We start from the raw sequence: 21,521 nt of genomic DNA, 5'->3' as shown, positions 1-21,521 counted from the left end.
CCCTCGCCCGTCTGAGCAGAGGGTGCGTCAGAGGGAGGGCCCCTCTCCACTCGGTGCCAGGGGTCCCATCCCCTTAAGGCTGAACCTGCCTCCAGTCTGGGTTTGTCAGCCCTCCCTCAGGGACGTTGGCGTGCCAGGGGTTAGGTTGCAAGAACCATAAATACACTTAATTTAACTTTAAAAAGAAATTGTCACCCAGGCTGGTTTGGCTCAGTGGACAGGGCATTGGCCTGCAGACTGAAGGGTCCCAGGTTCAATTCTGTCCAGAGCACGTGCCCAGGTTTCAGGCTCCATCCCCAATGTGGGGCATGCAGGAGGCAGCCATCAATGATTCTCTCTCATCATTGATGTTTCTGTCTCTCTCTCCCTCTCCCTTCCTCTCTGGAATCATAAAGGTACATTTAAAAAAACTTTCATTTTAAAACCTAACATTTTTTAAAGCTAACGACTAACAGTTTGGCCCTAGACGGGCTTCGGAAGGTGGCTGCTGCCGACGTCAGCCCGCCCTGGAGAAGGACGGCCGGGTCCGGGAGCTCTCCTGGGAGCCCAGGCCGGGCCCTGAGAGCAGAGCGGGGTCCCCAGCCAGGGCACAGGGGGAGGTGGTGCCGGTGGGGATCTGCTCAGTGCCACGTAGGACTTTGTTCCTGGACTGTGAGAGCAGGCGGCAGGCGTGCCAAGTTCCCCTCAAACCGAGCTCCTGAGGTAACACATGAAGACGGCGACTTAAAACACATGAACTGTTACACCCACACCCCACATCCATGTGGAAGAGGCACGTGTGGCTCCGTGTCAGAGCCGGACCCTCGGGCTCAGAGTGCCTGGCGCTGTGACCACAGAGGCCCCTCCTGCTCTGCGTCTGGGAAATGGAGCTGCTAACGTAGAGCTCACCCAGGGCTGCTGGGAGCCAGTGAGCCCAGCATGCCACTGCCGACAGCGCCCAGCACACAGCAGGCCCGTGAGAGGCTGCATGCCGCCCTGAGGGGCCAGTCCTGTGCTCAGCTGTGACCCCCAGGGAGGTCTTGGGGGAAGAGGGGAGAGAGGGAGCTGCCCTCAGAGAGGTGCCAGCTCAGCACCCTGTCCTCAGTGCTTTCACTCCATCGGAGGGAGGCCCTCACGGAGCCTGAGGAAGGACGCCTACATTTTCCTTTTCTGTTTCAACCCTCGTGTTTGTAAGAAGAGAGGACAACGTTACACCTCAGAGCAGCAGCCAGCCCTCCAACCCCACCGCGGCCTCTGCTCGGGCCACTGGGCACCCGGCGCCTGGGGCGTGCAGCGTCTCAGACAGCGACCAGCGCAGTGACTACCTGCTGGACTGAAAGTTCTAGAACAAAGGAAACTTCCAGCATCCGACAAAGACAGGGGAGTCCGCACAGGACTGGCTGTCCGTCCAGCAGAACTCTGTCCACTGGAACGACATGGCCCGAGGCCTCGCCAACCCGCTGGCCCCAGGCCTGAGGCCCCGGAGGGGACGGGGGTCTGCGGTCAGGGACCCCCTCCTGGGATGCAGATGTGCAAAGAGCTCTCCCGCAGGAGTTTGGGGAGCAGAGCAGGGGGACTGTCTAGAAAGGACCCTGACATGGCGGCTGAGACTGGGTCAGCTCTGGGGGGCCCAGGCCTCAGCCAGCAGTGGGTGCGGCTCCCACGCCCCGCCGCCCCGCACTTACCAGGAAGCGGACATCGTCAAAGCCGTTCAGGAGCAGCCGGCTCTCGTACTGCTGCAGGCCCAGCGCTGCCAGCCACGCCCCGACACTCTGCTCCAGCACCCGCGAACCTGCCGAGAGAGGAACCGGCAGACACTTGCAAAGGGAAAAACCATTCAGGCAGCAGCGGCACTCGGAGGAAGACAGATGGCACTGCCACATCATGATCATCACTATAAAGCAGCCAAACCACGGACAGGAGGCGAGAGCGGGGGACCCGCAGCGCCTCGTCCGTGTGCAGGTGGGGGCGGCCCGCCAGGCGCCGTGCACACCCACAGCCTCGGGCACGGCCTCTGCCCGCCGGCCGGGAAGCTGACCCCCAAGGTGTCCAGGTCAGCTCCACATCAGCGTTCACAGCGTCTGGTCCCACGGCACCAGCGGGGCTGGGAGCCCTGACATCCATGCATCCGGAGCCCCACGGGCTGAGGCGCGGGTCCAGTCCTGCGACCTTGCCGCACACACGGGTCAGGAGAGCACACGCATCTTCATGCAGCCCGGGACACGGCCCCGAGGGCTCCGGGAGGGGAGCAGCGGCTGCTCGCGGGGACCCAGCACATGCAACACAAGCAGCAGTGCACACGGCAGGAGAGGAGGCATTTACTTGTTCTCCCCCAACAGTCCCGGAACAGGCAGACCATGGCCCTCTGTGCCAGGGGCTCAGGCGGCGAGGGGCTGAGCGGGGCGCGCGGGCCACGGCGCGGAGACCAGGCTCCGGGTGCTGTGCTGGGACGGCGACATCGCGCTCCGCAGGGCGGTGCGGCCAGCGGGCCAGGGGCCAGGTCCTCGCTAGACCCTGGGCGTCTCCCGGGCCGGGGCGCTGTCTGAAGGGCTGCCTTCCCCGGCCGGGCGGGCGTGCAGGGGCTGGGCGTTCATTGTCCTCGGCTGTGACTGTTCCTGTGGCTCACCTGCCTGCCCAGGTGGAAAGCAGGCAGGCAGACCCCATTCTTGGCTAAAGATGAGAAAACCCAGGCAGAGCAGAGCAGAGGAAGCAGTCCTGTCGGCCGCGCTGGCGGCTTAAGTCTGTGCACGTTCTCCGCCCGCTGGCTGAGGGAGAGAGACGCAAGTGTCCCCCGGAGTCTCCGGATCCCGGCGAGCTCCTCCGGGAAGGCAGGGAGGGGGGTGAGGGGAAGTCCAGCCCTTCCCGGCAGGCCTGGGGCGCTCGGAGCTCAACGCCTTAACCCCCGCCTACTTCTCTGGTGCTCGGGGGCAAGCACGGATACAGGAGGAAAAGGAAAAGGGGAGGAGAGAGAGGTGCGAGGAAGGAAGAGAAGAGCCAACGACGAAAGCGTCACCTCCAGAGAATCCCGGCAGTCTTGCTGGTGGGAGTCATCCTGCTGTTCCCGGCACTCCTGCCTCGGGGCAGCCAGGCCCCCGGCATGGTTGTCTAGGAGACCCGGGGGCCCAGGGTCCCGGGCTGCCCCTCATCTGTCCTCCGCTGACAGGCGGTGGCCGGGGACGCGGCCTCCCGCGCGGCAACGGCAGCCCAAGATGCCGGGTCCGGGGCCACTTGAGCTCCCCTGCCCTTGAGCGGTTGTCAGCTCCAGGGACCTATGCAGCAGGCTCCTGTCCACCCGTGAGGCCAGGGGCTCCCGGCTGCTGATTCATCCCTGCCTGTGATCCCGCCGGCCGGCCGGCTGCGGTGCTGCCTGCTGCCAGAGGGCGTGTGCGCTCCCAACGACCGCGGCGGAGGGCTTTGTCTACAGCTCCTGGGCGCCACGCCGCCTGCTGCCGGCCGCTCCACCGTCCCTGCTCACTCTCATCATCCTGGCCCTCCCCTCTCCTCCCCTCCTCCCCTCCTCGCTCAGGAAATACATCAGGCATCGGACATCGAAGCAGAGGCTGCTGCCGCTGCCACCGCTGAGGGAGGACACGGCAGCACGAGCAGCCAAACAAATGACAGGCTTCCCAACATCGGCCGCTGGCCCACACCCGCCAGTGGCAAGGGCAGGAAGGGGCTCAGGGAGGACAGAGAAGAACATGCCTCTGGCTCTGGCTGGCGGCTCCTAGGACGGCCAGAGAGGGGACCGAGGACGGTCACCGCCCTGAGGACACAGCCAGGGTTAAGGAATGACTGCCTTTCTGCCAAGATGCATAGAGGCATAAAAAATACAGCGGCCAAGTAAGGCCGTGACACCGACACTCCGCAGGTGAGCGCACCAAACAGCACGAGCGCCTCTCTCCGGCCTGTGGAGGGCAGGGAGAAGCCCCGGGCACGCTGCCCACAACCCGAAGGAGGCACCGGAGGGGCGGCACCGGGGACCGGGGAGCCAGGACCAAGCCCCACGTCCAGCTGTGGAGACAGTGAGGTAACATGTGCAGAAGACACGCAAGGACCACAGCCACCTCTCAGCATGCTGGAACTGCACCCAACAGGCGGCTGCCGGCCCGGCTTGGGGCTGGCCAGGGAGGAGGCCCCAGGGGGAGCAGGCTTCAGTGAGAATGGTGGCGTTGGCAAAAGAAGCCAGGCAGTCTCTTCTGCTTGACAGGACAAAGCCAGAGTGGCCTGGCCAGCGGGCAGGCTCACCCTCCTGGACTCGTGATGTGGGGTGAGCTGGAAAGGACACCTGTCAGGGATTCAGGTAACTGGCTCCAATGCTGGAGGCTCAGGGGCTCACAGCCCCAAAGAGGACTGAGACCCGAGAGCTACAGAGGTCTTGCCAGGTCTCCCACGCTCAGCTGAGGGCTGGCTGCAGGAGGGGCAGGCCCCGAGCCCAGGCCCTTTTCCGGGACCCAGAAGCCCAAGGGCCATCCAAAAATACCACACCCCGCTCTGGCTGAGGCCTGGTGCTCCGTGGGGTCCTGGCAAAAGCCCACTCCTGACAGACAGAAAGCAGAGCCCAGCAGACTGAGCCCACCCTCTCCACACGTCACGCCCAGCAGGGGGCTCGACCGCATGGTGGACATGCTGTCCGGGTGACCTCACTGTCCCGATGGCACCCTGTCCCAGTGGCCACCCTCGGGAGCCTGCCTTTGACGTCCTAAGCTGGAGTATGAGGGGAGTCAACCCAATGAGCATGAAAACAAGATGGTGCTGGGATCCAGAAGCCTAGGGGGTAGCAGGACCAACCCACTCCCATCCCTCACGTGGGTCATGGGGGCAAGAACCGGCAGCAAAGGAAGGGCTCTGAGCGCCCCAAGGACAAGGGCTCCTCTGAGCTGCCAGAGGTGCAGCCGATCTCCCGAATGAGCCCCGCCAAGAGGTGACTGCACAGCCAAGCTCTCAAGCACCTGGAGGTGGGGCTCCTCTGATACAGAGGGGTGAGGAGCGAGACCGGCCTCGGCTGAACTGTCAGCCACTCAGCCCGGAGGTGCCCACCATCCCTGGCAGAGCTCTGTAAGGGCAGCGGTATTGGTCTCAGCCCTCAACTTCTGTCCCTCAGACACCTGACCCTTGGTCAGGCCTGCACACTACAGCCGAGCGTGAGGTTGCAGGCCTGAGAGCAGCAAGTGCCTGCAGACAGGGCCACAGCCACAGAGCCCCTCTGTGGACCCTCCGCAACCCGAGACAAAGACAGACCACAGCCAGCTGGGCCCTGCTGGGACCCCGGGAAGCAAGGCTGCTGGGGGGAGGGCGCCCCTGGACCCAGTCTGAGAAAGGCGGAGGCAAGCCGGCATTCTCCGGACGAGTCGGGGTGGAAGCAAGCACAGCCACTGCTGACCGAGTGTCTCTCAGCTCGAGTGTTTGCACACATCCATCACTCAGTCCCACAACCTAAGTGCAGGGACTGTAGCCAATGGCAGGAGTGGGCTCAGAGGGGCTAGTGGCTTGTCCGAGACACGGATCTGGAACCAGATTTGAATCCAGGACGGGGCCCCGGGGCCTGCACTCCCGCCACAGCCCATGCCTCAGCAGGTCTTTCTCCCCGACGTGCACATGCGCCCCCACCCACCAGACCTCCCGCCAGGGCCAGAGGCCCACAAGGAACCAGAGGTCACGTGGGCTCACAGGTCCAGGTAGGAGCCTCCGAGCAGGCGAGGAAGCCTATCCCTTGGGTGCAGAGAGGCCCCCCGTAAGGGGCAGAGACCGGGCAGGGCTGAGGGGGAGGATCTGCTGGGGGGAAGGAGCGTGAGCGCCGCTCTGAGAGGCACCTTTGGAAGTGCCGCCTGACCTGAGAAAGTGACCACTCTGTTACCGAGGACAGCAGCTCAGATAAGGCCGCCCTGGCCCCCCCCCGTTTCAGGTGCAGGAAAGAAAGGCAGACCTCACCCCTGGGGCTTTGAGATGGAAAAAACACCCAAAGTAGTAGTGAGCTGAAGTGAAAAAGATGGTGACTGAGGAAACGGAGAGATGAAGAGAGACACAGGAGGAAGCAAAACCGAGCCCCGGGGAGATGCCGCTCACAGCCCGAGGCCGGGCCTGGGCGAGTCCCCCGGCGGGGACCCCAACACCGAGAAGCTCCGGAGTCAGCTACATTCATGACAAGAATGAGTGCCCGCTGCTCATTAGGAAAAATAGTTTCTGAATAGGCAGACCGACACGCAACTTGCACACATGCCCTCCGTCACGTGAAGGAGCCATGGCTCCACAGAGGCCAGGGAGCGGGGCTGCCGGACAAGGAGCTGCTGAGTGGAGCACCGTGGCCTGAGGCTGACCTCTCGCCCTCAGGGTCCGCCTTCGGGGCCAGAGGAACTGGGGCAGGAGGGCGCCAAGGCCCATGTGCGCGGGAGACGTGGCGGCACCTACCTGAGATCCTCTGCTGCTCCTGAGAAAAGTTGATCCCTTCTCCGATAGAGCTCATGATCTTCTCGATCTGAAATGGAAGAGGAACACAGGGAGAGGCCGTCAGGCTCGGGCATGGGCAGCTCACCTCCAGACTCTTCCGAGATCCCAAGGGAGCACCAGCCTGCAAGGCACCAGGATCTGCCACAGACGACAGGGGCCCCAGTGGCCACAGCCGGGGACTGGGGGGAGGGGGCGGGGGGGGGGGGGAGAGAAGGGAGTCTGAAGACATGCTCTGAAGGGCGTGAGTGGGTGGAGATGCCAAAGCCCCCCCAGTTCTCCCGGACCAGGCGGGACTGGGCACATGTCCCTGCACTGCTAGCATTCCAGTCCACGAGAGAGGTGCCAGCTTCACCGCAGGCCACACCCCATGTGCCCAGAGCAGGGGCAAGTCACAAGCACTCAACAGATCACCGAGACTGCGTGCCCGCCAGCTGCGGTGCGGCCGCCTTCCAGAGCAGAGAGAGCCCGTCACCCTGAGAGGAGGGTCCTCGCTCCCTGGGGCCAGCAATCCGACAGAGCTCAGCGTCAGGGTGCGAAGGGCCAGACACTGTCCCCAGGACCACGGCCGAACCCTGGTCTCAACGCGTCTCATGTCCCCAGCGCTGGCCCGGTATGGACCCCCTGCCCAGCCATCTGGCTCTGGTCACCCCGAGCCAGACCCAAGCCCCCTCCCCAGGACACCTGGCCAGGGCCAGGCCTGGGCAGCGAGGGGCCACCTTCTCTTCCCCCCTCCTCCTTTCTGGGCTGCAGTGACAATGAGCTCATTCACTTGCTCTTTTTCCAAAGAAACGGGGTGAGAACCTTTTGTACCAGAGCTTGGAGGCTCTCCTCTAAGTGCCAGCGAGAAGCCTGGGACTGACAATCAGAAAAACAGCCGCTCTCCAGCCAGCCTGCAGCTGGCAGACAAAGCTGGCACATTTACACCCGCAGAAGAGCTCAGGGCAGCCCGCCCTGCCCTGCCCGCACTCGCCACCACCCCCCCACGCCGCACCCCCCGGCAGCCAGGAAGGAGACATTCTCCAGCTGCAGAAATGACTGCCTGCTAGCACACACTGCGCACTCCACCCTGGGCTCCGCAAAAGCCACGGGACCAGGACAGCTGACGGGCGGAGCGGTGGCCGAGGCAGCAGCAGCCCACAGGCTCCGTTCCTTGGTCCCGCCGTCTCAGGGCCGCCCCTCCGCAGGCAGCGCGGTGCGAGGGAGCGGCCTGGTGGACGCCCGTGCCTCCGTGTCCAGCCTGTAAAGCAGTGAGAGGTCCTACCTCCCACGAAGGGTGGTGTGGACCAGGAGTATCAGGGGCAGAAAGCATGTGGCTGAAGGCCTGGCTCACAGAAGATGCTCAATGAAAGGCCAGTAAGCTTTCCACGTCCCTCCGGCGTCGGGATGCTCTGGCCCAGTGAAACTTACCTTAAAGTGTTAAAACATTTTTCTCACATTCATTTTTTGACAGGTATACATTCATATGACTCAGAATTCAAAGGTACAAAGGACATTCAGAGAAGTCTCCTGCCCATGGGGCCTAGTTCTTCTCTCCGGAGGAAACCAGTATAACCAGCCGCTCCAGTATCCTCTGGATCTATGGATCCCACCTCCCCACTGATGGAGGCATTTAATACTACATCCCACCTCCATTTAATACTACTCCTTGGAATTCTTCCTACAGAAGAGAACTTTAAGAAAAAGAAACGTTTTAAATGGATGAGGTACAGCATCCCGTGTGGCTGTGCCATATTTACCAGGCCCTGCCGGGCGCGTGTGGTCTCCGGTCCTCTCATGGTGAGCAGGGCCACAGCGAACACTGCCCCACGGGCACCTTTGTTCACAGGGGCAGGCCACCTGAGGATGCTTACAGGCACAGACCACACGGGGCCTACCCGCCCTCTGACCCTGCGAAGGCCTTCCAGAGACGGGCAGTTGCTAACTGCCCCAGTCAATTCACTCCATTTGCAGAAAACACTGATTTAAAGCGTTTATCTTTTCACGACTTAAACCTTTTTTCTAACTTCCACCCAGGGGTCCCGCCGTTCCCCGGAGCAGCCGGCCTCCCACAGGGAAGGCTCTTCTCCCGCGGGCTGCTCCCCCTGGCTGCTCGCAATGCCACGCCAGCGCCAGGTGAAGCCTGGCTACCAATCAGATTCGAGCCCGGAAGCTGGGCGGCGAGTGGCACACAGTACGTATCTGCTGATGACCTTCTTGTTCCCTCCCCACGTTTACAGGAGAAAAGTAGGGAGCTCACTCGGGTGAGGAAATGTTATCCTCCGTGGGTGACGGGCCCCATCCCAGGCACCCCTCCAGCCACAGGGTGTGTGGGGGAGAATCACCATGCAGCCCCCATGGGGGTGGAGTCGAGCATATTTTGTTTGCTATTTTACACCCCCCATCCCTGGCCCCTGGGCCTGGCTTGTGAGACACACACACACACACACACACACACACACACACACACACACACGAGGGAGAGGAGTAGATAAGGAGAAATATGAACGGTTTCCGTGTTCAAGGCCACGCGGAGGGTCAGGTGGAGGAGCTGAAAGGGAGGAGATTCCAGGTGGCCTCTGAGGTGAAGTGGTCGCTCACAGGGCATATTTCACAGGTGGCATCACCTGATACCAAAGCCCAGCCTCCTCTCCGATCCACCCCTCTGGCTGCCCCATTCACCAGACGGTGCCAAAGGGCCTTCTGCAGTCACAGCCGACTGGGCCGGACGCCCTGCGCCTCCTGCTCGCCCAGACGCCCTTAGGCCTCCGACCAGGGCCAGGAGAAGCCACAGCCCCGGCGGCGGTGAGGACTCCGGGCGGTCCCGCCCGGGAAGGGAGCTGTGCTCTGGGACCTGCAGCACACGCCCCGCCGAGGCCCTCGTTCAGAGCGGAGGACGGGCCACGGGCAGGACGCTCGGGGCCAGGAGGGAAGGGCGGTGCAGCGTCCCGCCTGTTCAGAGGCTGGCAGGTCCCGGCTCTGGCAACGCCGGCACAGACTGGGCTGGTCCTGCCCGGCCTGGGAGACAGGGAGAAGCTGGGCAACACAGTCTCTCCCTGTTCACCCTCCCCCCCTCCAGGCCCAGAAGCAGCAGAGCGTGAATGTGGTCATTCAGTCTACTCCAGACAAAGAGGCAGATACCATTCTGACCTGATCTAGATTGTGTGCAGTTTAACCATTTAGGCTGCTTTCCCAGGAATGGGGGGTGAAGGCTGAGGGGAAGGGGGTGCTGGGTGGGCTCAGCCCAATGCTCTCTTCTCTTCTGTTCAGAATCGGTTTCGTCCTGGAGAGACGGGAAACAACCGCAGCCACACTGCACTTCCCTCCAACTGACAGGGAACCTGTGTGTCCGGAAGGAAAGGCCTGAGGCAATCGCCATCATGGACTCAGGCTGGGCAACATTCCATTTTTAGAAAGTCCCCAGGGTGGTTGTATCTTCACCCCCTCCCCCACCCCGGGCTGTATTATATGCACTCCCCATGTGCCCCCCCGCAGGGCTGTATAAACCCATTCCCAATGTGTCTGAAAACAAAACCAAACACACACACGGGGGGTCTGAGTGCCTGGAACACGGAGTCTGGCTGCCCACGGGCTGCAGCGGGAGGTGACTCTGTGCACAGAGCCTTGGCCACCACCAGGACTGCTGCCAGGAGCACCTCGGACTAGGAATCCACTTTCCGGGGGAGAGGGGGGGCAGCTGGTTCTGAGGGCACTCTGTGTGGGAGGGTGAGGCAGGCTCCAGTTATAGCCACACATCAGAGCAGGTCGGCCTGCCTGTGAGCAGGGGCCAGTGCAGCGGAGGGGGAAAGGGATGGCCTTCCTTCTGCCTCTTCTGTGCACATGGGAACATGAGATGTGGCTCCTGAGGCCCCTCCCCTCACTCGGAGGACACACAGAGTCTCCTAGCACCTGCAGTTCCAGTCTCCTCTGCCCCCAACATTCACCATCACATCCGCCCAGAAACACTCTCTGTACTGGTGTTTCCCCGGAGAGCTGTTCCCGGCGGGTCCCAGACACCCCGGAGCGCGCAGGGCGGCGATCCTGGCCCCTTCTCCAGACGCGCTGGGGTCTCAGCTCCATCGGCTTCACCACGGGGCACTCAGCTGTGACTACGTTAACTCTCCCACCCCATCTCCCCCCTCCTGTGACATAGAGACCACGGGTGTGCTGGCCTGTGCTTGGCCCTCAGACGGTGGAGTGAGGACCGTCATGGACCACAGTCCCGTCTCTAACCTCCTCTCCCCCCCCCACGCCATCCTTCCCAACCCTCTGGAGGCCGTGCAGGGCCTTGCTCTCACCCACGTCTATGGCCCGCCCTTTCCTGACCCGCAGGTGCCCACGCCCGACTACAACTTGCCTGCAGGGAGCCCTGCCTGCACACAGCGCCTGCCCATGGCCTTCTCAGAACAGCAGTCTTTAACTCAAGCCCCAGAAACTGCTGGGGAAGAGCAAACATTAGGAGACTAGGCTGCACTGAACTTTATTGCTGCTTGCCACATCACACTGGGTTGTGTGCCAAGGCCTGGCTGTAAAAAGTGGGACAAGACTCTATAAGAGTGATGAGGATTGTGTGTTTGGGTTCTAATCCAATTTGTACAATCTACTCTCTGTCCCGGAGCAGGTTTCCTGGGGAGGGGGTGGCGGATAGGAGCACATAAGCCTCAGAAAGGCCTCAGGCCCCTCGGATCCGGGCAACCAGGTTCAAGAGCCCCTGAGTTCTTTCACCAATGCCCCCATGCCACCCCTCGGCCCCGCCCTCCGACGTCCACAGGGCACCCAGCGCTGACTGCCAGCCTGGCTGCGCCGTAACCAGCCCAGGAAACACCCCAAACTCCCACTCGTGTCCGTTTTCTCAGCAGTGTGGCCGGGAAGGTCCGATGCTGCAGGGGACACCTGCCTGGTAGCACCAGGGTTGTCAGATGTGGAACTCTGAGTACCAAACTCATGTATTTACGATGTCGAACAAAAACTGCATCTATGTAATACAAACACTGCCAGTCTCCATCGCTGACCGGCGTGCGGGTCCTCGTAGCTCTGAACTCGGGAAGCGGGAAGAAGCTGAGTAACTGAGGCTGAGAGTCCCCAAACTTCACGTCAAAGCAGCGCTAACATCTCTCCGATGAGCCCCCAGGAGCACGTGCTGCAGGGAGTCGTCCCCATGAAGCCAGAGGCCCTGGCGGAAGGCAGGCACTGAGAGGGGAGGGCCGAGAGGGGACCGTCTGGGTGGGATAATTTCCATATCTTGAGATGAATCTGGCCACACAAATGTATGTATTTATCAAAACTCAGGGAATGGTAGATTTAAGATTTATGCACTTAGCTCTGCATAAATTTACTCCCCCCTAAATAACTACATAAAAATATTGAACACTGGTTAATGTCAGACATTATAAAATGTTTAAGGATGAAATGTACCCATGTCTGCATGTTTGAAATGCATGGGAAATAACGGTTTTTAAGTAGGCCGAGATATGGAGAGACACGAGATAAAGCAAGTACCGCACACGCTAACTGGGAGCCGAGGCTCTCGGGGGGATGGAAGCGTGAGCTCTGCAAGCCTCTCTCCAGTTTCCTGAATGTTCACATTTTTAGGAATATTTTCCGGGGGGAAATCTTTCAGAGTCAAATCGCTTAGAGAAAAATAAACTATAAGCTTAACTTTGGGTCACGTTTCATTTCTAATGAACTCTGCTCAACCTGCTAATAAGAGAGACGTGCCCACAGGCCACGGACAGGAGAGGAGGAGGAGGCTGACTATCCCGGCGCAGCCTCTCGGCTGGCGCGCTCGCTCTGCCAGAGCAGGTGACCAGTCTTGACGTCAGCGCTCCCTCAGCGCTCCGTCCGGGGCCAGAAATGGGCTCAGGCTGGTGGGGCTGAAAGACACTGACCGCTCCCTCCGTGGGCAGCAGTAGGCTGGCAGGATGCATTTGCCTCCTCTCAGCCTTCTGATAGCGATGCAGGAGGAGACCACGTGCACACACAGGCACTGCAGGAGCCAGGCGAGGCGTGTGCGTGCTGAGGGCGCACGGCTGCAGTCACCTTTGCTGAGAACTGAACTCAGGTGCTGACACAAGGCAGCCTTCCCTTTGGAAAGCGCTCTGGCCGTGTTAACACAGAGCCGTGGGGTGGGGGTGAGGGTGGGGGTCTGGTCTTAGGGCTGGCTCCCCCGCAGGTCTTGGCACTGCACACCAGCTCATGCCTCCCTCCCTCAGATTCGGTTCATCCACATCCTGCACCCCGGAAGGCGAGGGTTTGTCCCATTTTACAGAAGAGAAAACAAGCATCAGAAGAAATACGGAGCGCCCATGGTCACAGGCTGGAAACACACCGCCAGTGCCCTGACCCCCGCGCCCACCTTGTCCAGGGCCTCGCTTCTTCTCTGTTAGGGCTGAGAGTGCAGCTCCAGCCTGTGGGCCAGGCCATGGCCAGACGTGGGAGCGGCGGGGAGATGAAGACTTTGGAGGAAGAAACATGATTCAAATCCACTTAATTTGTTGTGGAACCTGGGCCGGTCACTTAATCTTTTTTCAACTTCCTTTTCTACCAAGTGTGGAAAAGGCCCTCCCCAGGGGCTCAGTGTGGACAAATGCCCTCTCCTCCTCGGGCCCCGTTTCCTCACAGGCAGAGCGGACACAGGCACTCAGAGCTGCTGCCAACACCTGGCGAAGGGCAGAGTGGGGTGGGTGCGGTGTGGGCCGAGTGGGGTGGGTGCGGTGTGGACACAGCCTGACAGCGTCAGGCACGAGGACACGAGTCCGCCGGCTCTGTGCTTTGTCCAGGACACGGGCTCCGTGGCCCCCGCGATCCCCGGGAGGCATCGCCCCAGACGTGAGGCGGCTCCTGGCTGGTGAGAGCCGCTCCCTCCGTCTGCCGCTCCCGGAGATTCCGGCCCTGCCACGGCCAGGCCCACAGCAGCGGCACCGAGGACCTTCTTACAGAGGTTACTGAGCCCACAGTCACCGGGTTTGTTTGCCTCAGTGCCCACCCGGCCGCTGCCAGTCTTCCTTTCACCCAGAAAGAACCCCGCAGCCCTGGTACAGCCACAGCCGCCGGCCAACAGTCCGCGCAGGCCCCGCGCCCGGCTCATGTGAGATTAGGAAGGGTTTGCACTCCTGATTCACACTCATCTGGTGCCAAAACAAACAGAATTCCACCTAAAAACAAGCTCTCCAAGCCCAGGTTCCTGTGTGTGTGTGTTAAAGGACAAGCCTCCTCGGCAGACAATGCTGAGAACGTGCGTGTGACCACAGCTGCTTCCGGGACACTCAGCGGGAGCCGCGCTCAGGACACACCTTTCCGGGCGGAGTGACGCCTGCAGAAGGGGGGCTCCTTGTAAGAACGGGGACAACACCGAGAGCGAGAGGAACAGGGTCCCGGCGCAGGCCCCCCCCTGCCCTTCCTGGGAGCAGGTGAGGCCTGGGGGCTCCGGGCAGGCCGGTGGGCGGAGACTGCGGAACCAGCACGGGCACCCACCCAGCAAGGCTGCCTACGACCTCCGCTTCTCCGACTGACCTACCGGTCCGCTACCTGCAGGCTCACCTGTCCCGACTCCCTCAGGAAACCACACCAACTCGGTGGGTTCGGGCGGGCTGGCAGTGGGCAGGCTTCTCCCGCACCAGGGCCTGCTGCTCCCTGCCCCTCCCCCGGACACCCCCGAACTGCGTTCCGCTGACAAGTCAGTTGGGGCATTTTCAACACCGTGTGAGATGGTTATATTAGTTGATGGAAAGAGAAAATGTAATTAAACATTGCATAAGTGATGAAACAAGTGAGTGTAACAAGAGCTGTTTCTGTGACAACCAAGTAGATACTCTGAAGAGACTTTAATAACAGGATCATTTTTAAAAAATGTGTTCTTGAATTAAGTGTTAGAGAAATGTAAAAAATCCTAAGTACAGAACTTAGATTGCATCACAAGTAGCTAAATTCTTGCTTTCTTTTTTCTTTTTTCTTTAATTATTTTAGAAAGAAGACAGGAGAAAGAGGGAAGAGAGAGAGAAACAGAAACACTGATGTGAGAGAAACATCAATCGGTTGCCTCCTGCACATGCCCAACTGGGGATCAAACCTGCAACCTGGGTATATGCCTTGAAAGGATTCGAACCCACAGCCTTCTGGTGTAGGGGAGATGCTCCAACTGAGCCACACCTGCCAGGGCTGGCTTTACTTTTAAGAACTCAAACTGGAAGTTTAAGTCACTGATGTACTGTGGATATGGCTGGTGTGATAGGACAGAGGGCTCCGAATTAGCTGTCCGTGTAGGTCCACGCGGGGAGCCCACACAATAGGCTGGGATGCACTCCTACTTGTTGGGGTAAATTAAATTGTCCGTATTCTTTTTAAAAACGACCTCTCCTGCCAAGCCAGGTGTGGCTTAGAGGTTGAGCGTCGACCCAGGAACCGAGAGGTCAGAGGTTTGATTCCCAGTCAGGGCACATCCCCAGGTGGTGGGTTTGATCCCTAGTAGGGGGCATGCAAGAGGCAGCTGGCCAATGATTCTCTCTCTTCATTGATGTTTCTATCTCTCTCCCCCTCTCCCTTCCCCTCTGAAATAATAGATATATTTTTAAAAAGTGGCCACACCCTTTAACGAGTTTTGTCATTAAACAACCCATCCCACTGGCTGTCGAGAGCCCCTCGGGGAGCTGCAGTGTCTGGTAACCCCATCCGCCATCGGCACTGCAGCTGCCTGGCAGGATCCTCCAGACACAGAACCCTGCTCTGTCTGCTTTTCCTAAAAAGCCTCTCCCCTGAGGGCGGGAACATCTCCCGGTGACCCCCGACACCGTGGCTCCTCCTGAGCCATGCCTTTTGCTTTCACTGATCACTGTCACTCATGGTCCAGGGCCAGCCCGCCAGGGTCCCGAGATCACCGGGTCACAGACCAAAGGCATTGGCACGGCCCGGGCACTGACATCCTATCAGCCCAGAGGCCCCTCACACAGGCCAGCGGGTGAGCAGGAGCTGCCCTCAGCCCACCCTGGCCCGGAGCTGGGGGCACGGAGCCAGAGGCTCATGAGTTAACTAAGACGACCTTCCCCTTCCCGGTCCCTGACCTCCCCTGGCAGATCACGGGGCACAGAGGGAAGCAGCTGGAGTCCTCCGAGACTCAAGATGTGCTGTGATGCTCAAGGGCATCCAAGGGCATCCAACAAAGAGGCCTGAGCCAGGAAGCAGTCTGTGTCTTGTCGTACCCCAGCCCCACCAGTACAAACATTATGAACAGCATCCCTTGGCCCCCAAACGTAGTCACAGAGGACGGATACGTGGAAATGCGCCATGTGAATGACAGGTGCGTGCAGGGAGGAGCGCCGTGTGCGGGTGGGAAAGCAGAGCTCAGGAGTCCGGACAACAGAGCGTGAGATGCCTGACGGGCTGGAGGCCTGACAATGGAGCTGCCGCCTACCCTACATTCCGGCCGAGCTGACACCGAGCCTGAGCCGGGCAGGCCTCTGCCTCCTCTGCACCCCGCTTCTCTCCCGTCGTTCCCAGGACCAGCTCGAGCCCTGTGCTGTCCCACGCCATGCGTGATCTAACGGACCGTTTTCAGAGCCGGAGCAAGGCTTTATGCTTGGTCTCTCCCTTTGGAAAAGCACATACGCTGTCTGAACTTTGTCTGTAAACTGGAATGACATCTGCTTCGAGGGCTGCGAGGGGATGAAATGTGGTGACACATTTGATGACATGGCCTTGTCCGCTAGGCCGATGCCCTGCCGGCTGCATTGGCTCGGCGATAGAAACCCGTGGCAGGACACATCCCCAGGTTGTGCCCTGCCGAACAGACACAGGCCGAATGGACAGCACACAGGCATGCTCTTGGGGTGCTGGCCCTGCCATGGCCACGGGCCGGGAGCCTCTGTGTTTCCCAAGGGCCAGCAGGCCTGAGCGCTGGGCAGGCGTGGTCGGGACCCCTGAGAAGCACACGAAGAGCCTCAGCGACTCTTGGGAGGGGTTTGCTCGCGGCGTACATCTCGCTCCAATCTGAGATTTCCCTCCAGAGGACACGAGAGGGAAGAGGGGTGCGTCCAGGCAGGTGCGTGGCCTCTTTCCCGGGGAACCCCCCCCCCACAACACCCCCACTGTGGCCCTGAATTCCCGCAGCAACTGCCTCCCCATCAGCCCGTGCTGACCTCGGCACAGGAACCGTGTTCTCTCCTTTTAAAAAGTGAAACATTTCTTAGATCCAAGAGTCTGGTTTACAATATTATGATCAATGACAGCCACAAATGGCCCGTCCACACGCCTGCCGCCTGGCTTCAGACCTAGAACACAGAACTAAACGCCACCTACTGGAATAGCTCCCCCCGCCCACCCTTTCTGGCTGACCATCCCTGTCAGTGCTCCCACACAACACAGACCCGGCTCCTTTCTTGGCCTCGTGGCAGCAGCACAACCTATGTCCCTGAAGTAAGCCACGGGGTCTGGGCCAGAGCTCAGGGCCAGGGCTCCCGGCTGGAGAGGAAGGGGGGGGGGGGGCACGGGCAGACCCAGCGTGAGGGGGCAGCCCCGGGGAGGGAGAGCAGCAGGCCTGCATCTCGGCGGGCGGCGGTGAGGTCACGGGCTTCTGGGACTCCTGAGAATACCAATCCCTCTCTGGGGCCAAGCCTCACGTTCAAACACAAGCACCCTGGGCAACAGAACACCTCCCCAAGCAGCCCGCAGAGCCCGCCGGAGCCTGTGGACCTGCACTCCCGGCGCGTTGGCAAGGAAGCCTTGCCAGTCACAGTGGCAAAGTACGTTTTCTCAGAAGAGCCTGGGACAGCGGTGCGCCGGGAGGACGGGCAGGAGACCACGCTGCCCTCCCCTCCGGGAGACCTTGGCACCGGCCCTGGGCCACTGCCTGCGAAGACCACCCAGCCTCGCCTGCACCGGACCCCCCAGCAGTCACACCAAGAGTCTCAGAGGCTTTGTGAGCGTTTATCGCCGCCAAGAACTGTTCTCGAGGGGCCCGGGAGAGGCAGGGCCCTGAAGGAGGGAGCGGAGTAAGTCTCAGGGCGCCGTCAGGAGACGCCAAGGAAAGCCCGAGTGTGTTATGTCTGAGGAAGAGCCAGGGCCATGGCTGCTTCTAGTTCTTCCCCTAGTTTTACAGCCTCGCCACTGCGGCCTGCTCACAGGCGGCCAGTTTCCCACTTCTGTTCTGCCCAGCAAGCAGGCAGCACTGGAAGGGGCTTGTGTGCTTATTCCAAATACAGGAAAACGGGGAGACCACCGCACCTGTGTCCTTCCTCCAGGCTCTGGGAGGGGAGGAGAGTGGGAGGCGGGCAGGCGGCCTGACCAGGGTGCCAACCCCTTCGGCTGTGAAGAGAAGGGCGAAGGGAAGCTTGCTGAGGCCACGGGAGTCCAGAGCAAAAAGGTCAGGGGCTCCAGATTGGGCTCCCCACTCCACGTTCACTGAGGTGCGGGGAGCCGTGGCTCCTAAGTCTACCTCTTACACAGCCCAATGCTCGAGCAACAAACAAACTGGTGCAGAGAAAGTAAGTTCAGACTGAAGGGAGTACACATGATCAGCAGAGATTTTCTTTCCTTAAATATCTCTGCGCTCTGGCTGTGTGCACGTGTATATGTGTGCATGTGTGTATATGTGCGTGCACATGCATATACATGTGTGCATGTGCATGTGTATACACATGCATATCCTTGCATGTGTATGTTTTTTTTTTGTGTGTGTTGTTGCGTGCATGTGCTGTGCATGCGTATATGTGTGTGTGCATGTGTGTATGCACACATGTATCAGAATCTCAAATATGCTCCCACATGGTTGAAAATAAACAGATGGCTTAGTCAAAACTGTGAAGTAGAAATCTCTAACCTGTTTTTGTCTTTTAATTATTTGCTCCCAGAAGTGGGACTGAGTGAGCACAGCCGGCACAGGGATCAGCAAGCTCAGGCCTCGGGCTCTTGGCACCGGGTGGTGGAAACCGGGACAGGAAGGTGAGGGCCGCACGAGGCAGGAAGGGAAACTGAGGCTCAGGGAGGTTAAGTAACTCAGCCAAGCCAATGAGACGGGCAGCAGGGGCTAACCCTTGCTTCTTACCTCTGCTGAGCTCCCCACGGGTCCTGCAGGCAGGTGGGGGCAGGACGTGGAGCAGCCGCTTCAAAGACCCTGAAGCCCCGAGAGCTGAGCCCTGGAGGAGAAAGCCCTGAAGTGAAATGAGCTTCCTCACCCTCAGTCCTGCAGGCCCAGCCTTGCCTCCCTTAGGAGGCAGAGCACTGCGCTCTCCTCCTCAACAGGGGGCCCGGGGCCGAGGTCCCTAAACTCAGCAAGTCTGTGAGCCCCGCGCCCCCTCCCCCTCCCTCAGCTGGGATAACAAGAATGTTTTAAGGTTGCCAACTTTTCATCACAGCAAATAAGGACTTTCAACTACCACGACGGAAGGGTGAGGGAGACGGCTGGGAAGCCGAGCAGCTCTGCTTGGGAGGGCGGCTGCGCAAACCTGCGCAGAACACGGCGGCCAGAGCCAGGGCACGCGTGCAACGCTGGTGAGCTGAGAGGGAGGCCTGCGGTCAGGTCACACCGATGCCACCTCCTGGTCCGAGACTGTCGCAGGGCTATGTAATGTGTGGCCGTCGGCAGAAACTGGGTAAAGGTACTGAATAAAGGACCTCTCTGTTTGATTTCTGCAACTTCCTATGAATCTATAATTATCTATCTTCCAGATATATAAAGGCTAATATGCAAAGTGTCCCCTTGGGAGTTCGACCAGGAGACAGGGAGTTTGATCGCTCACTATGACATGACCACCAGGGGGCGGTGTGGAATGAAGGAAGGCCCCGGCCAGCAGCCAGAAGGCCCTTATCGACCCTGATCGCCAGCCAGGGACCCTACCCATGCAGAAATTTCATGCACCGGGCCTCTAGTTTCAAAATAAAAAGCATGAATAAAGGAAAATAATTGTAGGTAAACATGAACGCTATCCTGTTTTATAAAAAGACATCCGAAGTACAAAGATAGGATGGACATCATCAGAATAAAGGCAGCTGGCAGCCCACCCCCCAGCAGCACCACCCTGCACATGCCCTGTCCCTCACTACCCCCTGCATGGGGGACCAGTCAAGGCTGTGCTGAGGATTATCGTGGTAAGAACGCAAGTTCTGGCTCCTCCATCCTCATCAGCCTGGTAAGCGGCCACATCGGGCCCACAGACCCCCAGGGAGGCCTGGCACAGCTCCCGTCTCCGCGTCCGGATCGGCCAGAACGCAAACGTGGGCAGGACGCACGCAGGCTGTGGGGCGGCGGGAAGGGGCATGAGGGCTTTGCTGGCGAGGCGTTTAAGTCCCTCTTCTGCCTCCCCTCCTACCAGTGCCCAGACCCCTACTCCTCCCTTCTCTCCCAGGGCACAGAGAGCCCACTCACCCAAAGACATTTACTCCACCTGCCCCCGAGAACTGGAGTCTCATCGCACGGCACCCCTCCCCCGCCCCCCTGCCACCCCCGTGGCAGCTGCTATGTGACCCGAGTCCCTGCATCCCACAGCCCCTCCAGCATGGCAGTCAGGAGCAGGTCTGTCCTGAGAAGCCTGAGACAGCGTGGTGCTCAGGGACCATGGGCGGGCGCGTCAGTGCTGCCTGCACCGCTCAGCAGCATCACTGCTGAGCCTGCCAATGGGAGTTTTTAACAGCAAGCCCTGCGACTCAGAGGGTCTCCTGGGGCCACCGGAGCTCCAGCCTGCACCCTGGGCAGACGGGCTTAGTGCCTGCCCCCCCCCCCCCCCCAACGGAGCTGCCCTCACCCAGACTGACCTGGGTGGCAGATAGATAGCCAGGCTCCCTGCACGGACGGGGAGAACTGAGTCACCTGCCAGGGTCCCAGCAGACTGGGCCCGGGGCCCACAGAGGTCCCCCTTGTAACAAACCCTGACGCTTTGCTTTCCTCTCACTCCCCCCTCCCCTACAGTGCTTCTGGGCTCACCTCCCGAAGAAGCTGCTTGCATACAAATCCAGATTTTGGGGGGGACTCTACCTAAGACAGATGGTCACAGGGAACCCAAAGTTAGGAAACTGGAGCCAAATTTCAGTGTGAACAAGTGTACCCTGGGTGTCTGAGGATGTACATCTAGGTAATGGAAACTGCTCATGCCACAGCGGCTATCAGACACCAGGAAGCTACTGAAGGAACAACAAGAACTTGACTTGCGCGGGTCATACTCATCATAGCCGTTTATGCGAACTGCTGATCATTTGCCTATTCCCACCAGCACAATAATGGGCATGGATGGATTAAATGTCTCAGATAAAACTTGCATGGAATTTATGCGATTACAGTGCTCTGCACCCCACACTTGGCTCTCACACGGAGGACGCTGCTGAGACCGAGCTCTCGAAGCAGGCTGCCACTTCCGTGGCGAGGGGCCACGGGAGAGCTGGTGGGACACTGTGGCTGGGCTCCCTCGCTCAGCGCCTGGGAGCAGCCAGGACCTCGCACTTCTCGCCAGTTCCCAGGTGCAGCTGGTGCAGCCACCCGCGGCCACACCGAAAACCACTGCTTCAAGGTGCCACGACGAGGGCGAGCGCCAGCCACCAGGTTAACTTCCCAGCCGGCGTCTGTTTCAAACGGAGGGACCTTCCAACAGCAGCCGAAGCAGAGCAGGTCTGGAATGCTGGCAACTCAAACCCAAAACGGCAAAATGAGCTCCGGTACTCAAACAGCCCCAGGAGACCGGCCTGCTCTTTTCCCAGCAGCTGGGAGTGCCCACTCTGCGCAAAGAGGCTGCCAGGCAACTGAGGTTTGGGCACCACCAAAGGTAGGCCACATCCTCCAGGGGCCTGCTTACTAACCTGTAAAGCGGCAACTCAGGTTTAGGGAACCGCCCAGCTCTGAGGTTTTACTGTGAATCAAAGCAGCCCTGGCAGCAGCCCTGACCCCAAGACCCTCCTAGGGTCAGCCCCATTCATGAAAGGTGCTGCCGAGGAGAGCACCCAGCATGACATCCATGCCCTGTTCTATTACGGCGTTTAATCACGCCCACGGCGCAGGGAAAGCTAGAGCCGCCCCTGGAATGAAGGACGCTCTGATAACCCCTCGGTGGGGTTTATTATAGAAGAGCCTGGTGCTAACAGCCTTCCTGCTCTGCATGCAAAGCAGGGCGCTGCGGGGAGCGGCGGGCAGCCCCGTGAAGGGCAGC

The 21,521-nt window shown here is 60.1% G+C and overlaps 1 protein-coding gene across 15 annotated transcripts in view; it reads right to left on the bottom strand.

Moving 5' to 3' along the window:
* Positions 1-21,521, bottom strand: part of ANKS1A (ankyrin repeat and sterile alpha motif domain containing 1A) — a gene marked incomplete at its 3' end in the record, with an annotated part of 164,746 nt that overhangs the window by 21,236 nt on the left and 121,989 nt on the right. For all 15 annotated transcript variants that reach the window (XM_084889992.1, XM_084889996.1, XM_084889985.1 and 12 more), the window contains 2 exons: positions 6,385-6,451; positions 1,665-1,771 (listed from right to left, as the gene is read on the bottom strand). In XM_084889992.1, the coding sequence (XP_084746118.1) occupies positions 1,665-1,771; positions 6,385-6,451 (174 nt within the window). The remainder of the gene's footprint in view (positions 1-1,664; positions 1,772-6,384; positions 6,452-21,521) is intronic.

This window comes from Pipistrellus hanaki (assembly GCF_964339955.1).
Source record: "Pipistrellus hanaki genome assembly, chromosome: 7".
In the NCBI taxonomy this organism is placed as follows: domain Eukaryota; kingdom Metazoa; phylum Chordata; class Mammalia; order Chiroptera; family Vespertilionidae; genus Pipistrellus; species Pipistrellus hanaki.
The sequence above is the reverse complement of the archived record's forward strand: the minus strand, read 5'-3'. Positions and strand labels throughout refer to the sequence as shown.